Source organism: Grus americana, chromosome 1 (assembly GCF_028858705.1).
Source record: "Grus americana isolate bGruAme1 chromosome 1, bGruAme1.mat, whole genome shotgun sequence".
NCBI classification, from domain to species: domain Eukaryota; kingdom Metazoa; phylum Chordata; class Aves; order Gruiformes; family Gruidae; genus Grus; species Grus americana.
In genome coordinates, this window is record NC_072852.1 from 24725677 (window position 1) to 24745492 (window position 19816).

Sequence of the window (19816 nt, forward strand, 5' to 3'; positions counted from 1 at the left end):
CTAAGAGAACTGATCATTCCAATTGATCATGAAGTTGGCATATATTCTGTGTATGCATGGTGCAATTTAATAACCAGAGGCTTTGGGAACTCTCTCTTTGTTTCTGATGCTATGTCTCCTTAGGGCATTTGCCTAATAGCACAAGACAGTTGGACTTGATGATCTTAGAGGTCTTTTCCAACCTTAAAGATTCTATGATTCTATGATTCTATAGATACAGCTAATATTTACACCCATGGAGATCACTTCAGTGAATCTGAGGTATCTGTGGGGTTTTTATTTTTCTTTTAAGTATATATAAAAACCTTGCCTAGAAATTTTGGTTGATGCAATTCTTGCAGAAGTGAGGCTCACAGTAATATTTCATTGCTGAAGGGCTACTGACTGTGATAGCTGTGGAAAAAAAGGTGCGATTAGTGCACAAATACAGAGTCTGACTGGGCTGTGGAAAGTTCTGTTTGCTCACACAAATCTCAAAATTCAGGCAATAAAAGTTGTTGCTCGTCTATGTTCTGGTATTGAGTAATGGGCAAAAAAGCTTCAGGTGCAAGTGATACGCTTTCTTGAAGGCAGACACATACAAAAAGAAGTCAAAGTAGGATGCTTTGGGGAATTTGACCCCTCAAGAGCTGTGGAGGTTTATTGGCCATGCTTTCTCTGACAGGAGGCCAAGCAGTGCTGAAGAATTTCAATTCTATGCTCTTGGAAGACTTCAGAAGAGCCTTCCCATACAATAGTTTTTTATATCTAACTTGCCTGGGTTTGAATTAGCTAGTTTGAAAGATTTATTTGAACATCCTTATAACAGTGTTTCTCAAACTATGTATTTGACCTTCCTAAAACAAATTGGATTTTTTTTCCTCCTCTGACTCATATCTTTCTTACAATGAATTTAATCAAAGTACTACTTAGAACACACAGAACAGGCTAGAGCTGAAATTTCAGACTGACTCCTCCTAGTGCTTTAAATATAATTGCTAAGTGCACCACTTTAAAAAGCAGAAAAGTCTTTTAAAAATTGTTCTGGGCAAGCACAAGTAATTTTTTCTGTACCTCATGACTGGATTGTAATGAAGATATAGGAATTATTTCCTTAAATTAACTGAACAAGTGCTAACTTGCCTACAGTTATCATGGTAGCTTGTCCAGTTACTCAGAGACAGCACTGATACTTTGAGAGCTTGAACTCTTGTTCTGTGTGGTCAAGGACAATCTTTGTAAGCCTCATATGTGCTTGTTTTTTGACTCGAGAAGACTGCTGGCAATATGCAGTCATCATTTTAAAAGTAGAAGATATGATGTAAGTAATCATAATGCTTTATATCCTATTCACTTTATTGCTCTTTAAAAATGTCATATAGTAATTAATCTGGCATACCTTATTTTGTGTTAAATTCATATCACCCCAGATCACAATTCCAGAAGCACCCAGTGCAGCAGATTCTCCGATGGTATTTACCAGGTCATCCTGAGGGGAAATGTGCAAGGAATCATACTAATGTGAGTAAGCTATCACATAAGGCCAAAGGTATAATGCATATAGTAAATTACATATCCAAAATAACTACTTTGAAGACAGCAAGCAATTATACATGATGCAAATATTCTGCTCTCAATTACACTGTTTTATTCTGGGATTAGGTTGCAGAGGTGATGCCAGAAAATGTTGCCAACTATATCCAATTTATATGTGTCATCTGGTTAGAAAAACAAGGCTGTAAAACTGAGCCAGTGGTTAGGCATATGACATACACTTCTCCAACCCTTTTAAGTTTTATATTTTGCTATTTTGCTGCACTGCCTCCTGGCTGCTCAGAGTTGGTAGTAACTGGTTTCAGTAATGCTGCCTGAAGCAGAGGCTGGAAAGCACAGTGCCTTTTTTTTTTTTTTTGGGGGGGGGGGCGGGGGGTTGGTTGTGGGGGGTTTTTTTAACTTATTTTCAGTTACCAGAAAGTACTAAAGCAGAAAAGTAGCAAGAGAAAGATCTTTCACCAACAGGAATCTCTTTTCTCCAGAGAATGGCTCTGACCTTTTACAGAGATTGATTTGGGAAATTCATTTCTGTCCAGTTCTCATATTAGGGTCTGCTATTAGCCCTAACAAAATCTTAAAGCCCATCTGGGATGGGAGAGCACTATGGGTAGAAAAAGAACAAGGGAAAAACAACTTACTGTGGGGCACCACACATGAAAAGGAAGAATGTAAGGATTACAGGATTTAAATTATTAACTAGGAGCCCAGCAGGGACCCTGGCAGCACCCCTTGCTCCCTGAAGGTATCCACAGAGCTGGGGGCAATACCTGGTGATGCTCTATCCAGGATGTGAGAGGACACCAGGCACAATGCAGTCACCAGGACCACAACCTCTAACTTCCCCTTCCTCATGGCCTGGATGACCAGGAAGAGATTCCCCAGACTGGTGGTACCTCTGATAGAGTGGGTGTGAAGGGAAAAATGTGAAGGGAAGAATGTAGCCAGAACTGCAGTAAGATGATTAGACCTTAATCGGATCCTAACCTCAACTAACCCATGAGATGCTGAAATACCATTTGGAAAGCTACTCGAGCACAACTAAGGACAGAATTTTCTCACTAGCTTTTAAACTCTTTTTTAAAGAAAAGAAAGACTCCCTTTTATTGTTTTTTTCTTATAACCTAAAAACCAGACATTTGGCTATCCCAGTTTTACTAATTTTCTTTGGAAGAGGTTACTCAAATTTCTTTCTTCTGACTTAATGTACTAAATATGCTTTCTAGTTTTGTAATATTTTGCTACATGTGAGAACTATTCAGAGAATAAAACACTATTTGATAAATATTGAAGGTTTGAAAATAGACCTGTTAGTGTTCCATTTGATTAAATTTCTTTGATGGATTAATTTAATTTTTTATACAAAATCTATACACTTTTTTTCCTGATACAAGTTAGCATATTTGCTAAATAAATGTCACTTGGTAATTTCTTTCCACTTAAATTTGAAATATTTAAGGTCTAGCTCCACTCACCTGGGAGAGATACTCTTCATAGACATCTGTGAATACTGGACGTGTATATACAAAAACTGGAAGGGGATGGGTAGAATTAGAAACATAGGAAATTCTAATGGCTTCTTGAACTCTGTTGCGAACAAAGAGCTGGGCATTTCTGGAAGATCTTAAGGCTGTCTCTAGATAGATAGATGGATAAAGTGCTGTGCTTTCCTCCCACAACCAATTAAGCTCATTATTTCTTTCTATTTCAATATCTAAACAGGTTCCCGTATAATTATGTGGGTTTTGTTTGTAATCATAGTTATAACAGTCTGGATAAAGGTAATATCCCCACAGACGATTTGGCTTCATTTCTATGCCCAGCTTTAAAGATTCCAACATAATTGATTTTGCTGCAGCTTCAAATTCCATTTTAGCTATAGTCCTAGCTTCGGCTTCTGATAGACTGAGGTCTCTCTGCTGAACCAGTTCAATGGATTCCTGCCTATAAATGTCTTTTGATCCCCAGTTCCTTATCCACACAGGTCTCCAGTTTTCCCAGTCAATGACAGCCAATCCAAACTGTTCATCTGAAGGAATATAGAACTGGATGTCTTCTTTGGCTTTTTTTAAATGATTCTCCAGCAGCAAGAGTTGGGGGAGTCCTCCATTGAATGCCTCTCCTGTGAGTTCATTTTTGTAAGGATAGTAGCCAAGCCTGTCTGGATAGAAGAGAGTGATGTTTTGCCCAATGGATGTCTTCAGTGTGCTACCAATGAGAGAAAAAAATTTCATGTCCAGCTGCACTCCAATCCTTTCAGTACAAAGTTCTGTAGGAGCATTCCAGATTGAAAGGAAAGGTGAATTAGAAACAAGTGGACGAGCTCTTATGTTCAGAGATGAGCAGCAAGAAACTAGAAGAGTGGCGAACACCATACCGGATGCTATAGGATACGTACAGGTAACACAGGTACCAAAACTTTGTATTTGTCTTAGAGTTTCCATTGTAGCACGTGCAGTGGCATTAGGTGCTTCTGTTCAGACAAAAATTAAATGCTCTCTGGGTGTTCAGAAGGTTGGTAGTCTGTCAAAAGCCTTCCCACACAATGTATTTCTTCAAATTAATACCTATTAAGCAATATTCCTTAGGTGTAAAATAGGGGCGTCCTTTATACAAGACTCTCTGTCATTTCAGACTGCAGGAAACTTTTCAACAACTTCTGAGACCTAATGCAGAAAAAGGGACAAATGTAGATAAAATAAGAGATGATAAATATTTCATTTCTGAAATGAAACATCATGAAACAACTACCATTTGTGATTTTGAATAATTGTAATCTTTGAATAAAATTTCCCTTTGAAGGAAAAGGACAATGTACAATCATAGAGAAAATAAACTCCCTCTATATAAAATTGTATATATGTAGATAGATAGATATAAAACTGACAGGGGAATGGTATCTAGTGAGTCATGGATCAGAATGAGTATGTAGTAGTCCTGATTGTGCCAGTGACTGATGTCTGTACACGTGAGCAGTTTCACAATGTCTTAATCAACAGTAATCTACATGTAGTATTTCTCACCTATCTCAAAATAAAGTTCTAGGTCTTAATTCACCATTTTTACAGAGCACTTAAGGGAAGATACAAGATAACACAAAACCGGAACCTGTACACTCATTTAACTCGGTAAGGTATGAAGTGTTATAGGCACTCTGTCTTCTGTCCGGAGCTCTTTTAAACAGGCTCAAAAGCTGTGTATCATCTTGGTATATGGCTATATGTTGCTTAAGGCCATTTGAGATCTACAGATTAAGTGACCCCAAGTCCAAGTGTGCTAGGAGTGTAATTCATTAGGAAAGCTGAAGTTGTCTGTACACCCACAGTGAGCTGCTGCACTTTTATTCAAGAACATAATGGTAGTGGTGATAGTCGCGGTGCAGTCAGCAACTTCTACATAGTAGCCCAGTAGCTAAAGCATTCCTCTGTGCAGTAACTCACCTGAATCCACTTTTCTCCTGATGTTGAAATGGTTGGAACCTGGATCTGTCACTTTCCATAGAGACCTCATGATGAGGCCATAGAGTACCTAAGGAGTATATAAGAGTGTGCACGAAAATATAGGAGTCACCATGAAGTGGGCCACAGGGTGAATGGAAATGTAAAATCTCTGAGGACAGATCTTAAAAAAAACTAAACAATATTTTGGTTTGTATTTACTGAATTCAGCTAGGAGTGGAAACTGCAAATGTCTGGTCCCTACACCTTGAATTATGTCTCTCCCTCTGTTCATCTTTTGTGTGACTACTTAGTGTAAAATTTATAAGCAGTATGGGCACAGAATCATAGATCTGTTCCCCCAACAGTGCATACAGACAACAGGTTGCAGTTATTATCCATTTGCATTTTTTTCATCACCCTCTGGCTGCATGATTTTTCTTTAATTTGTTTCAATAAAATGGCAGAACACCTCCAAACACCTCCATCCATCAAATTGTTCCATACCCAAAAAAGCTGAACAGTATAATGAGAGGTTGATGGAGACTTGAACCTTCCTAAATCCAGCCTCAAGCCAGGCTCACAGCAGAGATTGTTGTAGTAGTAGTCCAATGAGAATCCCTGTGTGTTCACTGAGTTTCATCACATCTGAACCTACTGAAAAGTCCTGATTTGCTTTGACTGTGGGAGAAAAGCATGTGTGAAAGCAACTATCATGGGGAGAAAAAAAGAAAAAAAGAGAAGGCAGAGCAGAGTGACTGATAGCATAGCAGCATAGTTTCTGCAAGAATAGGAAAATCTAGACCTTTAGGGGACCAAAACAATGAAAAAAACTATGTCAACAAATGGACTAGATCCTGCCTCTGGTCACGGACATAACACTGTCTGGAGATGATTCTGGGATTCTTCATTCAAGAGTAGCTTGCCTTTTCTGAGGACTAGGAGGAAATCAAGGACAAATGGAAAAGTTGTACTGAAGGAGGAGATCTCCAGGAGTCGAGTTTCCCAGGAGGGGTTTTGCATTACAGGGCTCTTCACAAGAAATGCCAGAACCCAGACACTTAGCTTCCCAGATTAGCAAGTCTATTTAGCAAACCACACTTTGCTTCTTCCTCATCCATCACGTCAGATGCCAACAGGCAATAGGGATATTTTCCCTTTTATTCTTTTCCTTCCTGGGCATGCTGCCAGCTCTTGGTCATTGTGTCAGTGGAGAAGCACAGAGCTGTTAGCCATTCCTTGTGCCGGGTCCCCAACCTAGCTGAGGAGGGAACAACAGCCAATTCAATTTTCTTGGCTTAGAGGTGCCAGCCCATGTGAATGAAAGCAGCTACTCAAAGACAGAAGCATGCACAGCTGAAAGACGGGCAAACAAGCACCAGTAGCAAGGATTCTTGGAAGAGGGTTTGGCAGCTGAAGAGGAATTTTTTAAAAAAAAAAAAAAACAAAACAAAACAGAAGCTTATAGTCCTGGAGTAGGAAGTGCAAGTAGAAGAGGTGGAAGGTACAACCATGTGGTATCAGATATCCCTTCAGAACTCATCTGCAGGTATATGAAAGACAGGTAAGGAAGGGAAATGTGGCATGGGTGGTGAGGTGCGATGTACAGCAGAGCTAGAACTGCAACAGCTTCCTCCCACCTGCCATGAGAGCACCTCTGCTCAGCTGCAGTGCCCCTGAGCCTCTAGAGCCCAGTTTCTGACCATGAGTCAAGGAACTTAAAGCACATGCTACATTCTCTACCAGGAGAGAGGTACCATTCTCTGCCAGGAGAGAGCACCTCTGTTCCACAGACCAGCACAAACCTTCAGCTAGGATTTTGGCCCTGTCATCTTGATTCCCTCAACATATTAATGCAAATTGCTTTTGTGCCACACTTCAGTGTCTGCAGTGTTATGCACATATCCGCAAAGAATTCTCTGTGGCGTTTCACAAATAGCTGAGTTTTGGTCAATTGTAATTCTGCACCTTTTTGTTTCATTTAGCTTCCCCACCCCACCCCCCACGCCCCCACACCTTTACAGTAAAGATTTTCACTTTTTCTTCAATGGACAAATTTTAATCAACATTTTGGAAGAAATGAAAACCAATGGTTTGAAGGCTAAACTACCAGTCAGAAAGGCCAAGAGCTGTAAAGGAAAAGTGAAACTGCAGATACCTGAGACCCTAGGATCAAGAGGTGTGTATGATGACTGCTTATTGCTTTTGTATTAATTAAATAAAAGTTGGATCCTCTTTCATGATCGAGCTCTTTGGTTCTCTTGGGATGATGAACAAGCAGCAGCAAACCGGACTTCTCATAGCTCTACCTTGGATTCCCTCACCTAGCCTTCTATTGTCCATTTCACTTGTATCTTACAAAATGCTTGTCAATCCCAGGAGGCAAATGAGTTCTCATTAATGAAGCAGCATGTGGCCTGAGGTCTGAACATCCCTATAGATATTTCACCATTCCACAGCTTGATGTGATAACTAAAGAAACCCTGCCAAGATCAGTTTCATAAGCTAGACTTAGATCATAGATCCAATCACCAGGAAAGAAGATATGGCTGTGTTCATTTAAATTGCTCCAAGAGCAATACCTCATTTACATGGCATCTGCTTGATAAGACTTGTAGAAAACAGGGCTTCATGCATTTCTCCCAACTGCCTGGAGATGACAGCAGGAAAAAGCCATCTTTTCTCTGAGCTAAACAATCTCAGCGCTCTCAGCCTCTCCTCATATGACAAATGCTATAATCCCTTATTCATCTTCATGGCAATTTGCTGGACTTGCTCCAATATGTCCGTTTCTTTCTTGTACTGGGGAGCCCAGGAAAGGACACAGCACTCCAGGTGTGACATCACCAGTGCAAAGTAGAGGGGAATAAACACATTCCCTGACCTGCTGGTAACGAATACTCTTTCTAATGCCACCCAGGAGGCTGTTGGTCTTTGTTGCTGCAAAGATGCATTGCTCACGCTAGTCAACTTGGTGTCCACCATGACCTCCTAAAGCCTTTTCTGCAACTGCTTTCCAGGCAGTTGGCCCGCAAGTCTGTACTGGTGCATGAGGTTATTCCTCTCCAGGTGCAGGACTTTGCATTTGCTTTTGTCGAACTTAATGAAATTCCTGTCAGCCTGTGGAGGTCCCTCTAAATGGCAGCATGATCCTCTGGCATATCAGCCACTCCTCCCAAGTTTGCATTGTTTGCAAACTTGCCAAGGGAGCATTCTGTCCCATTGTTCAGATAATTAATGAAGATGATTCTTGAAAAATCAATCAGGTCTTGGACCCTTCTTCTCTCCAGGGCTGTCTCCCATGGGATTCTGCTGAGTTGATTGCTGAAGAGGTCAAAGTCTGCTCTCCTGAAGTCAACATCTGTGATCCTGACATTTGCCTTGTTCCATCTTCTCAGGATCCTGAACTCCGCTATCTCATGGTCACTGCAGCCAAGGCTGCCCCCAACCTTCACCTTCCTTGTTTGTAACTATGAGGTCCAAGAGCGCATCTCCCCTTGCTGGCTTCTATGTTATCCAAACAAAGAGACATTTCCTGAGATGGTGCAGACTGAGACTTCCAGGACAAACTAAAATAATTCCACACAGAAATTCTGGATGAAAATATTTCCCACTTATGCAAAGACAACTTACTAAAATGAAATAAAATTGTCACACAAAGAGATGAGATACGCTGGCATTTGCCAGCACAGTGATCCTTCATGTAATTGGTTTTGTCGTAACAAAGTGGAATCACCTCAGAAAGGAGTTGTAGGAGTAGTTCAGCTTTTACTATGCCTTTGGCTCTGGTTGTGAAGTATTTCTTGCCCCCGTCGAAGTCAGAAAACTACAGGACACAAGTTTAGCTCTTTGGTCCTGTAAGCTTTTATATAAGTGGATTTCAGTAATAGGCTGATCTGATATAGAGAAAAAGAGGAAAACATTGTTTTGAATACTATATTTACTAGTTTAGCTAGAAGTCATTTGTTATTGGCTGATCTTGGAAAGCTTGTTTTAACTGGTTGTTGGGAAATGGTTGTCGTCCAAATCTTGCTGTAATGTACTCTGCTGGGTATAAATTCATAGATTATTTTATGTGATAGTTTCCAGTTAAAAGGATTGCCCTTGGCCCAGCCTAACAATGACAGCTCTGATAAATGTTAGTCTTTTCAGTCTCCTTGAATGTCGGTCTAAGTGAGCAGAGTCATAAAGCTGCCCCTGTCGTTGTCAAAAAGTCAATATCTTTACAATATATTAACACTAATTGCTCTGGGGCTACCTGACTAGAAGTACATGCTGATGGATCTAAATGCCCTGAGTCTAGGGAAATAGCTACTGCTTTAGATTTTCCTCAAATTTGGCATTTGTAAAGGTTACGTATTAGAGGAAATAATATGAATTTTCTTGGTTTAATTATTTCGTAATTTTTCACAGCATAAACTAGACTGCAGAAACATATGGTTGAAAATGCTCCCATATTTTGGTAGCTACACAGTCATAGATCTGGGCCATGCCAAAAAAATGCCCCACTTGGCCAAAGACAGAAAATTAAAGAGAGACGAGTACTATACTACCCTTGAACTTCACACAAATGTTATGCACCACAACCAGCTCATGTGTCCCATCAAAAAAGCATTGATTTTGCTGTCTGGCTTATATTCAAGAAGTACCACTAAATGTTAGAAGAATTCAACTTTGTTTTTTTAATGAAAATTAGACATGAGAGTCCACATTTAGCCTTGAGATAATTAAACATACCTTAGTCAAGTCAGATCCGCTAACATTAAAAGTAAACTTAAGCCAATAAGCACAACCAGTATCCAACATTCTTATGCTAATAGTTGTAACCACACTTCTCAAATTTCAAGCAAAAGCCTATAAAATCTCATGCACTCCCTGTTTTAGCTTGAATACTAGGAAAGCAGGGGTGCCATTCATGACTTCCAGTGAAGAAGACGAGTGTTACTGAGCTGTGGTATCTGGCCGAACAACAGCATGTAAGAACACTTCTAAGCCTGAGGTCACCAATATAATTATCTATTATTTTAGATTATAGATAACATAGTTTTCAAGTGTTTATTAGCTGTTTCTTGCAGTGCAAACAATGCGTGTTTTATTGCATATTAATGAATGACATAAAATAATAATGGAAAATACCGACATGAAAATTGGTCAGTCTTTTCGCTGTGCTGAAGAAAATACGGATACAGAAGTTTGCATGTGGAACTGCCTTTATGATGGGGTAGAGGAATGGTTGTTTTTAAATTCCTGTAAAGCTGTGGTGTACGATACATAGTCAAATATGCAGATAGGACCAGAATATTGAGGATTTAGTCCCTATTCTTTCATTTTCATATAAACACTAGCTATGTTAGTGTGAAAACAACTCCCAACATTATAGACAAAATATGGTACTAGACATTGTAACTTTACGAGTGCTTTGGACAAGTTGTTTTGTATCTTCTTTTATCTGAAGGCTATGAAAATATGCAGTTGTGAAAGATGTCTAAAGACTCAGCTCCAGCTTCTGTGAAGAGATTAGCACTGGGAAGAGATTAGCACTGATTAAATCCTAAGGAGAAATAGCCATGACTCCTAAGGAGCAGAACAACAGACTAAGGATATGTTTAATTAAGTGTTAATATATTTAAATTTGGAACCTGAAGCAGAATCCAAAGCTTATCCAACAATACTGATACAATCCATACATAGGCTTATGGTTCTCTGAATAGGATCAAAGCAGCCCACACTGTTAGCAAAAAGCTGTATTTTTCATTGGTCGGTGGAAAATATTTAATGTGTCTGATATCCCTTCTGCCCTGTCCTTGTGTGCCCCAGGTGATGCTGTTGTGAGAAATGCCCCATTCTCCTAATGTCCATTCTGGAGATGAAAGGAACAGTATCGCTGATGGAACTTCAACCTAGAGAGGATTTAATCCTTCCTGCTCCTTTTAGAGGTGCCTGTCTTGGGCTAGAGGCTGTTTGTTCATTACAAACAGGTGTCAGAGTCATGAAACAGCCAGAGAAGAAGTGGAAGAATAACTTTGTAGTTAGATTGCATTCCCCACTTGGGTAATTTTTGCACTTCTGAAAGAGAAGGTAATGATACTTAACACAAACACACACGGGTGTTGCGAGGATAACATCAACACTTGTGAGGAATAGGAAGCTCCTCAGAAAGTAAGTCCACCTCTAGAAGTATGAACCATCTATGCTGCACAGCTGGTGGTAAGTTTAACCTGATCAAACATTAAGTGTGAAGAATGGTCTTTGCATAGTAGGATTTAGCCTCGCTGTTATGAATGCATTAAGCTGCACTTGTCTGTAAAGTCAGAATTTGGTAAGCACTTACTTTGACAGTGGTTTATAAAACTTCACCCTCACTTCAGTATAATCTTCTCACTTGGGCTAGGGCAACTGTAGGCCACATGATTAATTGTTCAGGTTAAAAATACCTCATTGAAAAGAGAGGAAGGGTTATTTATGACTAAGTACACAAACCAGGAAAACTGGCTAGTTTAGCTAGCAGGTCTGATTTAAGAAATGCTTGTCAAACTACACCCCAGCGCTGTGGCTGTCCTTATCATCAAGGACTGCCAAACCAGCTCCTTCATCATTGCTTACTCCCATTCTTGAGTTCTGTTTCCGAGTACAGGGCAATGAGTGCATGAGGACCTGAAACCTGAGAAAACCTCCAAACAAATGTCTGTGCTGGCATTCCTGACTCTTGCCTGTGGAAGAAATCAAAATATGCCAGTGATGTAAATGTCAGGAGCTGAGCATCCAGGTTGTAGATGGCCCCCCATAAAAATGTGTACACAAAAGATTTAGTCAAACTACTGTTCAATTATTTAAATGTGAGTTCGCTATATGTTTTTACTATATGTCCAATTATTTTTTATAGTCTTGCCATGACTACTGCAGTGTTCCATGACTAATTTCAAATGTTAGGGGGGAAGTCTATCCTCTTCATTCTCATTTTTCTCTCTTGCAAGTTCTAATTCTCAATTTTACAAAAATTCTTAATATCCTAACAGCCTGTTTATTGATGTTCTAATTTGTTTTTAGCGAGTTAGCCAAATAAACTGTCTGAACACATTTCCAAGAGCATTTGGAACATTTCCTTTGCTGTATTGTGTATAATTAGGTTTGGCAGAACTCAGATTCTGTAATGACAGTTTCCATTGCAGAGGAGTCAGGGACAAGATAAAGAGTCCATCACGTGTCACTTTGCAGAGTATTCCATCTCGCTAAGGTTATTCTGCAAAATGTTAACTGTCTGCTGAATCTCTAGTGCTTTATGGCAAAACGAGTCTAAACTTACTCTCTATAGTAAGATTTGAAATCATTAAAAATATGCATTACTAGTCAATATCATAGAAAAATATAATCATGAATCTACCAGTAACAGTGATTAGTACACAGCTAGTTAAAGCACAGATAAACATGGGAGTATATTTGGATCACGTTTCTGTACTATGCTACTACTCCTCCTCCTCTAATGTAAAATATTGGGCAAATCACAGCTGAAAAAACCCAATCCCTATTTTCTCTGCTTTAGCCTGTATATTCAGCCTGTTCTTCCTTCCAACTACCTGACCAAGTTGTAGGCAAAATTTTAATTGATTCCTCTAGTCTATGGGGACATCAACTAAGTAAATTAAATAATGTTCGAATGGTTTCATCAAGATAATGCTTTGAAATTCACGCTAAGATGCCCTGTGTGTTTTTTTTTTCTCAACAGTATCTTGTATTCCAGTGCCATCTTAAACTCTTGTGGACAGCAGCTTTTACAAAGAGCTGTAGTGCAGATCACTGTGCACTTGGATTTGCAGTACAAGAACAGGCTTCATAAGCAGTTTGTTAGATCTTCTCAGTGAGCTCTTCCAAACAAGACGATGTTATACCTACAAGTGTGTAGACAATATGAAAGGGAGCCCATAATATGGAGGATTATAATACTCTATTAATGAGCATGTGTGGTCATCATCCCCCATAGGAGTATTATTTTAAAAACCACAAGTCTGAACTGAACATAAAAATATACAATATTCTTTCCATCTAACCCTTCACACAGCACAGAAATAACTGCACTACATTTTTGATCAAAGCAGATGGTATTTCACATCTGTGTTAAAAGTACATCTTTTTTCCCCAGCAAATCATTACCCTCTTCTAGGGATTAACATGAAAAAATGATCTACACTGTACAAAAGTATCTGTGCCTTTGAAAGAACGAGACTGTTCTAGATGACGTCTGCAGAAGAGACAGAACTGGTTTTTGCTTAATCCTTGGAAGTAATGCAGTATTAAAATTAACACAGCAGCCATTTCCAAAAGTGAAACTGTTTCAGTCACAAAATTATGCCCTCTTATTTTGAAAACAGAGGATCTTTCAAGAAAGATGCTAGTGGTGTTCCCTGTTAAAAGTAGAGGGGCAGATGTACCCCTGGAGTAAACCTGCATGAATGAAACTTCCTGCATTTTCAGTAGCAGCGCTTCATAGCTAGAGCAACAGGAGGCAGAGGTGGGGGGGTCCTTGGAAATAAATATGTATTATTAACCTCAGTACCAGTTTATATATTAACATCTGTTTTCACAGTGTGTGGTTTCAAGTTCTCTTGTGCTATACCTGAATGCTCTCTGTTTTTAAGCTTCTTCTCCTGGGACTAATTCATTCCATATTCCTTTCTCCCACATGATGTTATATAAATAAATACAATCTGAGGAAAATATGAAACTGCAGTAAAGAAATGAACCTTCCCTCAAGAATAATCTCTCTCTTCTACTGTTTCCTACTGTGTCCCTTTTCACCTGCTGTTTCTTCACAATCCTCATAGTCTTTTGTTACTTTGATAAACCTACTAATACCAAGGAGCCAGTGTAATTGCCACCCATCCCTGGAGATAAGCAAGATAGATGGGTAAGCAGATGTCAAAGTCTCAAAACAAAGGTGAGTACAAAGCTATGCAGAACAGTGGTGATTTATAAAGGAGACATTAGCATTATCGAGCACTGTTTGGGGAAATGGTTATGCAAAGAATTAACAGTTTCAGCTGAAAAGAAGAAAGGAGCGCAGTTGGACCTGCCTGAGCAAGCACATTAGCATAACCCTCGGAGAAAGCCTAAGAAAAAAGATTTACAGTGAGGGAGCTGGAAGCAGGGGCTCGCAGCTCTGAACAAACAGCAGTTTCTGTTTGCTTGGCCCTGCCACTGCTAGGGAGGGGAAAGCTGGTACAGTCCTTATGAACAAACAGCCAGGACACCTGACCTCAGCCCCGCGTCGTCTTCTAACTGAAATAACCTGCAAACCCTCACCAATTTTGGCCAAACGGTGAAGTTGAGAGACACAACGAAGTCTGCTATTTTTCAGGATAAAAGGCCTTGACGTCTTGCATGCTGCGAGAGCGCGTTTGGACCACTCGCCACGGGAGCTGGGACTTGGGCAGCGCGTCGTGCCCATCAGGCCTGGCTCTCATCACCCACGTTCTCACCCTCTCCGAGACTTCTCTTCTCCTCTTGGAGGCTTCAGTAGAGACCTGCGCCAACCCACACCGTGCAGGGACTGCCCAGCAGGTGCTCGATCGTTTGTAAGCAACTCTGACTCAAACCTGTTGCCTCGGATAATTTGTGGATTGCCTTGCCCATCTGTGGCTTCATATAAAAAATAACTATTACATTGCAACATATCATTTACCTGAGCCGAAGGGCTGAAAACATTCAGGTGTCTTTTCTTTCACCTGTGACTAGAAGCATTTGCTAGGGACAAATAACTTTGTATTAAACTTCCTCAAGTATACGTTTATTCTAGTAGACTCCTTAAAAAAAAATAAATCCCTATTTGACTACTCCTCCTTATTCCCACCCCCTGAGAAAAATTGCCTAGACTAACAACTTAACCTTAAAAGCTTGAAATGAGTGTTTTTAAAGTAAGATTGTTTTAGCAATTTTGTTAATATTGAGACATAGATTTTACTCAATACCTATGACAGCCATATAGTTACAGTTAATAAGTAATCTTTTGTGTGTGTAATGGTTCAATGAATCACTTGGAATGAAAAAAAAAGTTAAAACATGCTGAGAGAGAAGTAGGTGATAGTATCACACGTGGTTTGTAACAGTGGCTGTTACACCTCACGATTCCTGACAGTCTTTATGGAAAGTCCTACTGAAATTTACCTTCCCTTTCTTAGATTTAAATTTCAAAATAGTAAAAATTTAAGCAACATAAAAAAAAAAAAGCAGTAAATACTCACCTACATGATTCCACAGGTCAGGGCTCGCTGGAGTGAATGAACGGGTGAGTGGACAAAATAATTAGCCTTGTCTGGAAAGGCAGGGCTCTGGCCCAGCCAATTGGGATTTGTCATTTGGTGAAAACCTTAGCATAATTACAGGGTAGTTCGTTAAAGGTGTCTCCTGTCACAGCTGATTGCAGTAAGTAGTATAACACCACGTTACCTGTCAGAGGTCTTACACCATATTTTATAGTCTACTGAACAAATGCTTTGAAAGAGTTGTTTGGGTTTTTTTCTAAAGTAAGAAATATTTTATGTTTCAGCTTAATTTTGCGTTTTGATGCAGCAGTGGTTTGACCAATGGAGGTAAAAGTTTTTTTCACACCTATGCAGAAATGGAGTAGGGGGAGCAAAACCGCATCCTGCATTGCCAGAGCATAGAGTACCCCCAGGCTGTGCATCCATGCAGGGCAGGAAACAAGGTTGCAGGAGTAGATCCTCCGCTGGAGTCAATGCCGAGGTTGCTGCACTTGGAGATCACTAAACTGAGCATCACGTTTGGCCCTCTGACTGCTTGCACAGAGATTGGGGCAGGACCATGGCGGCACCCCTAGAGGATGCTGATGTAGGGTTTGTTAACACACGAATAGAATAGAATAAGAATAAGAATAAGAATAGAATTAGAATAGAATAGAATAGAATAGAATAGAATAGGACAGGACAGGATAGCATAGGATAGAATGGAATGGAATGGAATGGAATGGAATGGAATGGAATGGAATGGAATGGGACAGGATAGGATAGGATAGGATAGAATGGAGTAGAATGGAATAGAGTAGAATATTTCATTTGGAAGGGACTTAACAATGATCATCTAGTCCAAGTGCCTGACCAATTCAGGGCTGACCAAAAGTGACAGCATGTCATTAAGGACATTGTCCAAAAGCCTCTTAAACACTGGCAGGCTTGGGGCATCGACCACCTCTCTAGGAAGCCTGTTCCAGTGTGTGACCACCCTCTCGGTAAAGAATGTCCAGTCTAAATCTTCCCTTGTGCAGCTTTGAACCATTCCTACATGTCCTATCACTGGAAACCAGGGAGAAGAATTCCGCACCTCCCTCTCCACCTCCTCCCCTCAGGAAGCTGTAGAGAGCCATGAGGTCGGCCCTCAGCCTCCTTCTCTCCAAACTAGCCAAGCCCTAAGTCCTTATCTGCTCCTCATAGGACATGCCTCAGCACTTGCACCAGCTTTGTTGTCCTCCTCTGGATGCATCTGGGAAATAAAGGTAATTAAACAACCTTCCCCTATGTGTCGTTTAACTCCTCGTTCTGATTACGCTCACACAGCACTGTGAGTTGAGGGCTTCCCACAGCAATGGGATGGCAGGCAGTGCCACTGGTTAGAGCCGTTTTGAGCTGTGAACCTTCTGTTATATTTGCAATGTAACAATTAAAAAACTTTCTTTTCTCCCTCAGCATAAAAACAATTTTGTCTTTGTAATCGATTTCAGTCTCAAGACTTTTGTTTCAATATTGAAACATTTTTCTCATTTTTACAATACAGCATGTTTTCTTTGCGTAATATTTTTACTAAAGTTTTGGTACTCCATGATGTATCCTTAAATGTATATAACGACAAATCCCAAAAAATTACAAAATAGTCAAAGTATTGTTATTTTTTAAGGTCAGCTGTAGAACAACAATTGTAAAGAATTATTTAGAATAAAAATATAGAAAAAAGTTTTTAAAATAATAGTTTATAAAACTATTCTAAAATTTTGGAAAAAAAAAATACTCCAAAGCAAAGTTTGCTATGATGAAGATGGAAGAAGATGGAATAGAATTTTCCAATATATATATTTTCACATTATCGTTCCTCAGTAAAATGCTACTGTGCATTACTCTTATATTACATAAGAATTGTAAAACAATATTGATTGGTAAAAGTCTAGAAAAAAATGAAAATAAAGCTTTGGAATTTTAACTCAATGCTAAAATTTGTTTTTGTCTAGGTTGAATTCTTCCACTTGCTATTTTTGTAAAAGAAAACACTGTCCTCCTCCATGGAAAATATGGAGCCAGCTTTATATGTCAGAAGAACAAGGAAAGTAAGATGCACAATTCTGAGACTATGTAGGTCAAATTACTCTTGAGAGACCCGTGGTAGTTAGCAAAAGCCATTGCTGTTTCAGCCCAAGCTATAGACTACAAGGCTTTTCCACTTCACCCGTAGCAGCGGTTTTCTCTCCTGTAACATTGCATCTTTATGGTACAGGATCCACTCCACAGGAGTCTTACAGCCAGAATCCCACCCGGTATTTTTACCACTCATTCTGTGGTCTAGCATTCACTTCCCTAATCAAATGTGAATTTCCTCCCAGAACAAGCCAGCTCTTGCTGGCTGCAGTATTAAATAAATAAGTGATATAATTCTCAAAATTTGCAGGAAGCATTACTTGCTTGGTGCGTGGTGGAAGCGATGGTGTGGAACAGAATAAAGTCGAGGAGCCTGAGGAGATATGGAAATGGATCTGCAGAGGTACAGGAAACGAGAAGAACAAGAGGTGCAGAGCGCTATGACCAAATCATTCTTCACACCTCATTAACCTACTAGTTTGTCTCAGACATCCAGCAACATCCCCTCTGGCTTCTATCATCAAACTATTTCTTTCAAAACAAGATTTCCAGTCGCTGGTACAGAAGGTTCCCATCCCCAGAGCAAGCCAAACAGGGGAGTGGTCTGAAAATTCTTCACTTCAGTTGCATTTCTCTGTGGGCACTGCTCAGCGTTAGGAACAGACTCACTGCCCGCTGAATGTGTGCCCCGCTGAGGCTGCCAGCAAAAGCGTTAATTGTGTTTGTGTTTTTCTGTGGACATCTGGCCATTACCGGCTGGAGAAGAGCCACCCGTGTCATGCCCCACGGCTGCCAGCCCGTCAGCAGACACCAACAATTTCCAGTTGCTACTGAAAGAGCTGGACTGAACCCAATAACCTGGTGCTAAATATTCCTGTGCTCCTCCAAATCTTAAGAGTATGGCTGTCAGGTGGTTCTTGATTTCACTTTGATATAACACAATTTGGAAGGTGCTGGTGCTGGCTGTGGGACAGCAGGAGAAGATGGAGGAATAGGAAAACCACAGCTGGCAGCTAATAAAAGAGGAGACATCTGAAGCCAGACAGGAAGAGAAGCTGGTAAAGATAGGCAAATACCACACGGCTTGTATCACGGAATGCTACAAATGAAAAAAACAGGGTGTGTAACGTGCAAAGGCAGAGGTGGCCCAAAGCCTCTAAGCAGCATAGGCAAAATTGAACTCTGGTGCCCGAAGAACAAAGCATGGAGGAATTGACGTTTGACCCATTATTAATCAGTGGCAAAATTCCACACTGTGATTTTGGCAGAGGGCGCTCAGTGGAGAAAAGGGAGGCAGGGGGCTGAGCTGAGGATGTGGTATCTCCCTTCCCTTCTCTCCACACTTACCCTGCTCTCCAGCCAGTCTGATCCCACTGAGGTGAACCCTGTCTCCCTGGCATGTCTCCATCTCTCTCGTCAGAGCAAGGCATTAAGGCACCTGTAACCTGTTTCTCAGCAGCTGTCCTCTGAGCCTGCCACACACGTCAGATCCTACACTCCACACATCATATCCCCTTCTCCTAAGCGCACTGAGGTCACGTGCCTTTGTCACGATTTACCACTTCTTTCTCTTTAGTCAAGATTTTCTAGATATTTTCCACAGTACTTTGTCAGCTCCAGCCTAAAGAACTCAAACTTCTTTTTGGAGAACTATGGCTTAACTCCACCCAGACCCCCCCATCTGGTACAGGGATCAGCTACCCACAGAGGTGGGCTACCATAAGCAACTATCACCTGCGTTCTCTTGTGCTTGAAGGAGCCACTTTAGGTGCTAGCGAAGCCGTAAGTCTTACTTTTTCTAGAAGTGAGGTCTGCATGAGAACTGATTAACAAGCATGTACTATGGACATCCTCAAATCTTACTCTCTAAGCATCCGTGTCAGGGATCTGACCTGAATTCACATGGTCTCGTTCTGGCCTTTGTCACCAGACTTCCCTACCATAGAAACCAGGGCACTGGGGAAGAGACATGGAAATCAGTGCACTCCGATGCCTTGCCCCAGGATGTAGGTTAAGCATGTAACAAAACCAAACTGCTTGGGAGCATACTGTCGTTTAACCTGAGCGAATATTTTCCTTCCTACATGTGCATAAACTTTCTGGGTGGAAGTATGTCCTGAATGCTGGCAAGACGGGGGGTCTAAGAGCCCTCTATTGCATTACAGCAATTAAAGTCACTCTGAAAACTTCCCTTGTCCGCTGTGGCATTTGACTACTCTGTGGGTATGTCTGTATCATGTAATGGAGCCCAACGAAGAGTTTCCTCTTATTTCCAAATAAAGCAGTTCACCTGCATGGTACAACGCAATGCAGAGACACCAGCCTGGATCCTGAAAATGGCAAAGCATGAAAAACTGCAGCGTATTTATTCAGCGCAGAACATTTTTAGTTTTTCTGGACTACTTTCAGGACTGGAGCTGGTCTCTCTGTGGGACAGTTCTGCACTGCACCTTCTCAGCCTAAAAGCCCACATGGATCGAACCGGCAGGTTCCAGC

The 19816-nt window shown here is 40.6% G+C and overlaps 1 protein-coding gene across 2 annotated transcripts in view; it reads right to left on the reverse strand.

The window, feature by feature from the left end:
• The window catches only part of SPAM1 (sperm adhesion molecule 1), a 41531-nt gene that overhangs the window by 3956 nt on the left and 17759 nt on the right, over positions 1-19816 (reverse strand). The window contains exons 1-4 of one of the 2 annotated variants that reach the window (XM_054812626.1): positions 15203-15223; positions 4971-5058; positions 3006-4196; positions 1379-1468 (exon numbers count right to left, since the gene is read on the reverse strand). In XM_054812626.1, coding sequence (XP_054668601.1) covers positions 1379-1468; positions 3006-3974 — 1059 coding nt within the window. In that variant the 5' untranslated portion in view covers positions 3975-4196; positions 4971-5058; positions 15203-15223. Of the gene's footprint in view, positions 1-1378; positions 1469-3005; positions 4197-4970; positions 5059-15202; positions 15224-19816 lie in introns of those variants that run through there. The other variant, XM_054812627.1, reaches the window with a different exon arrangement.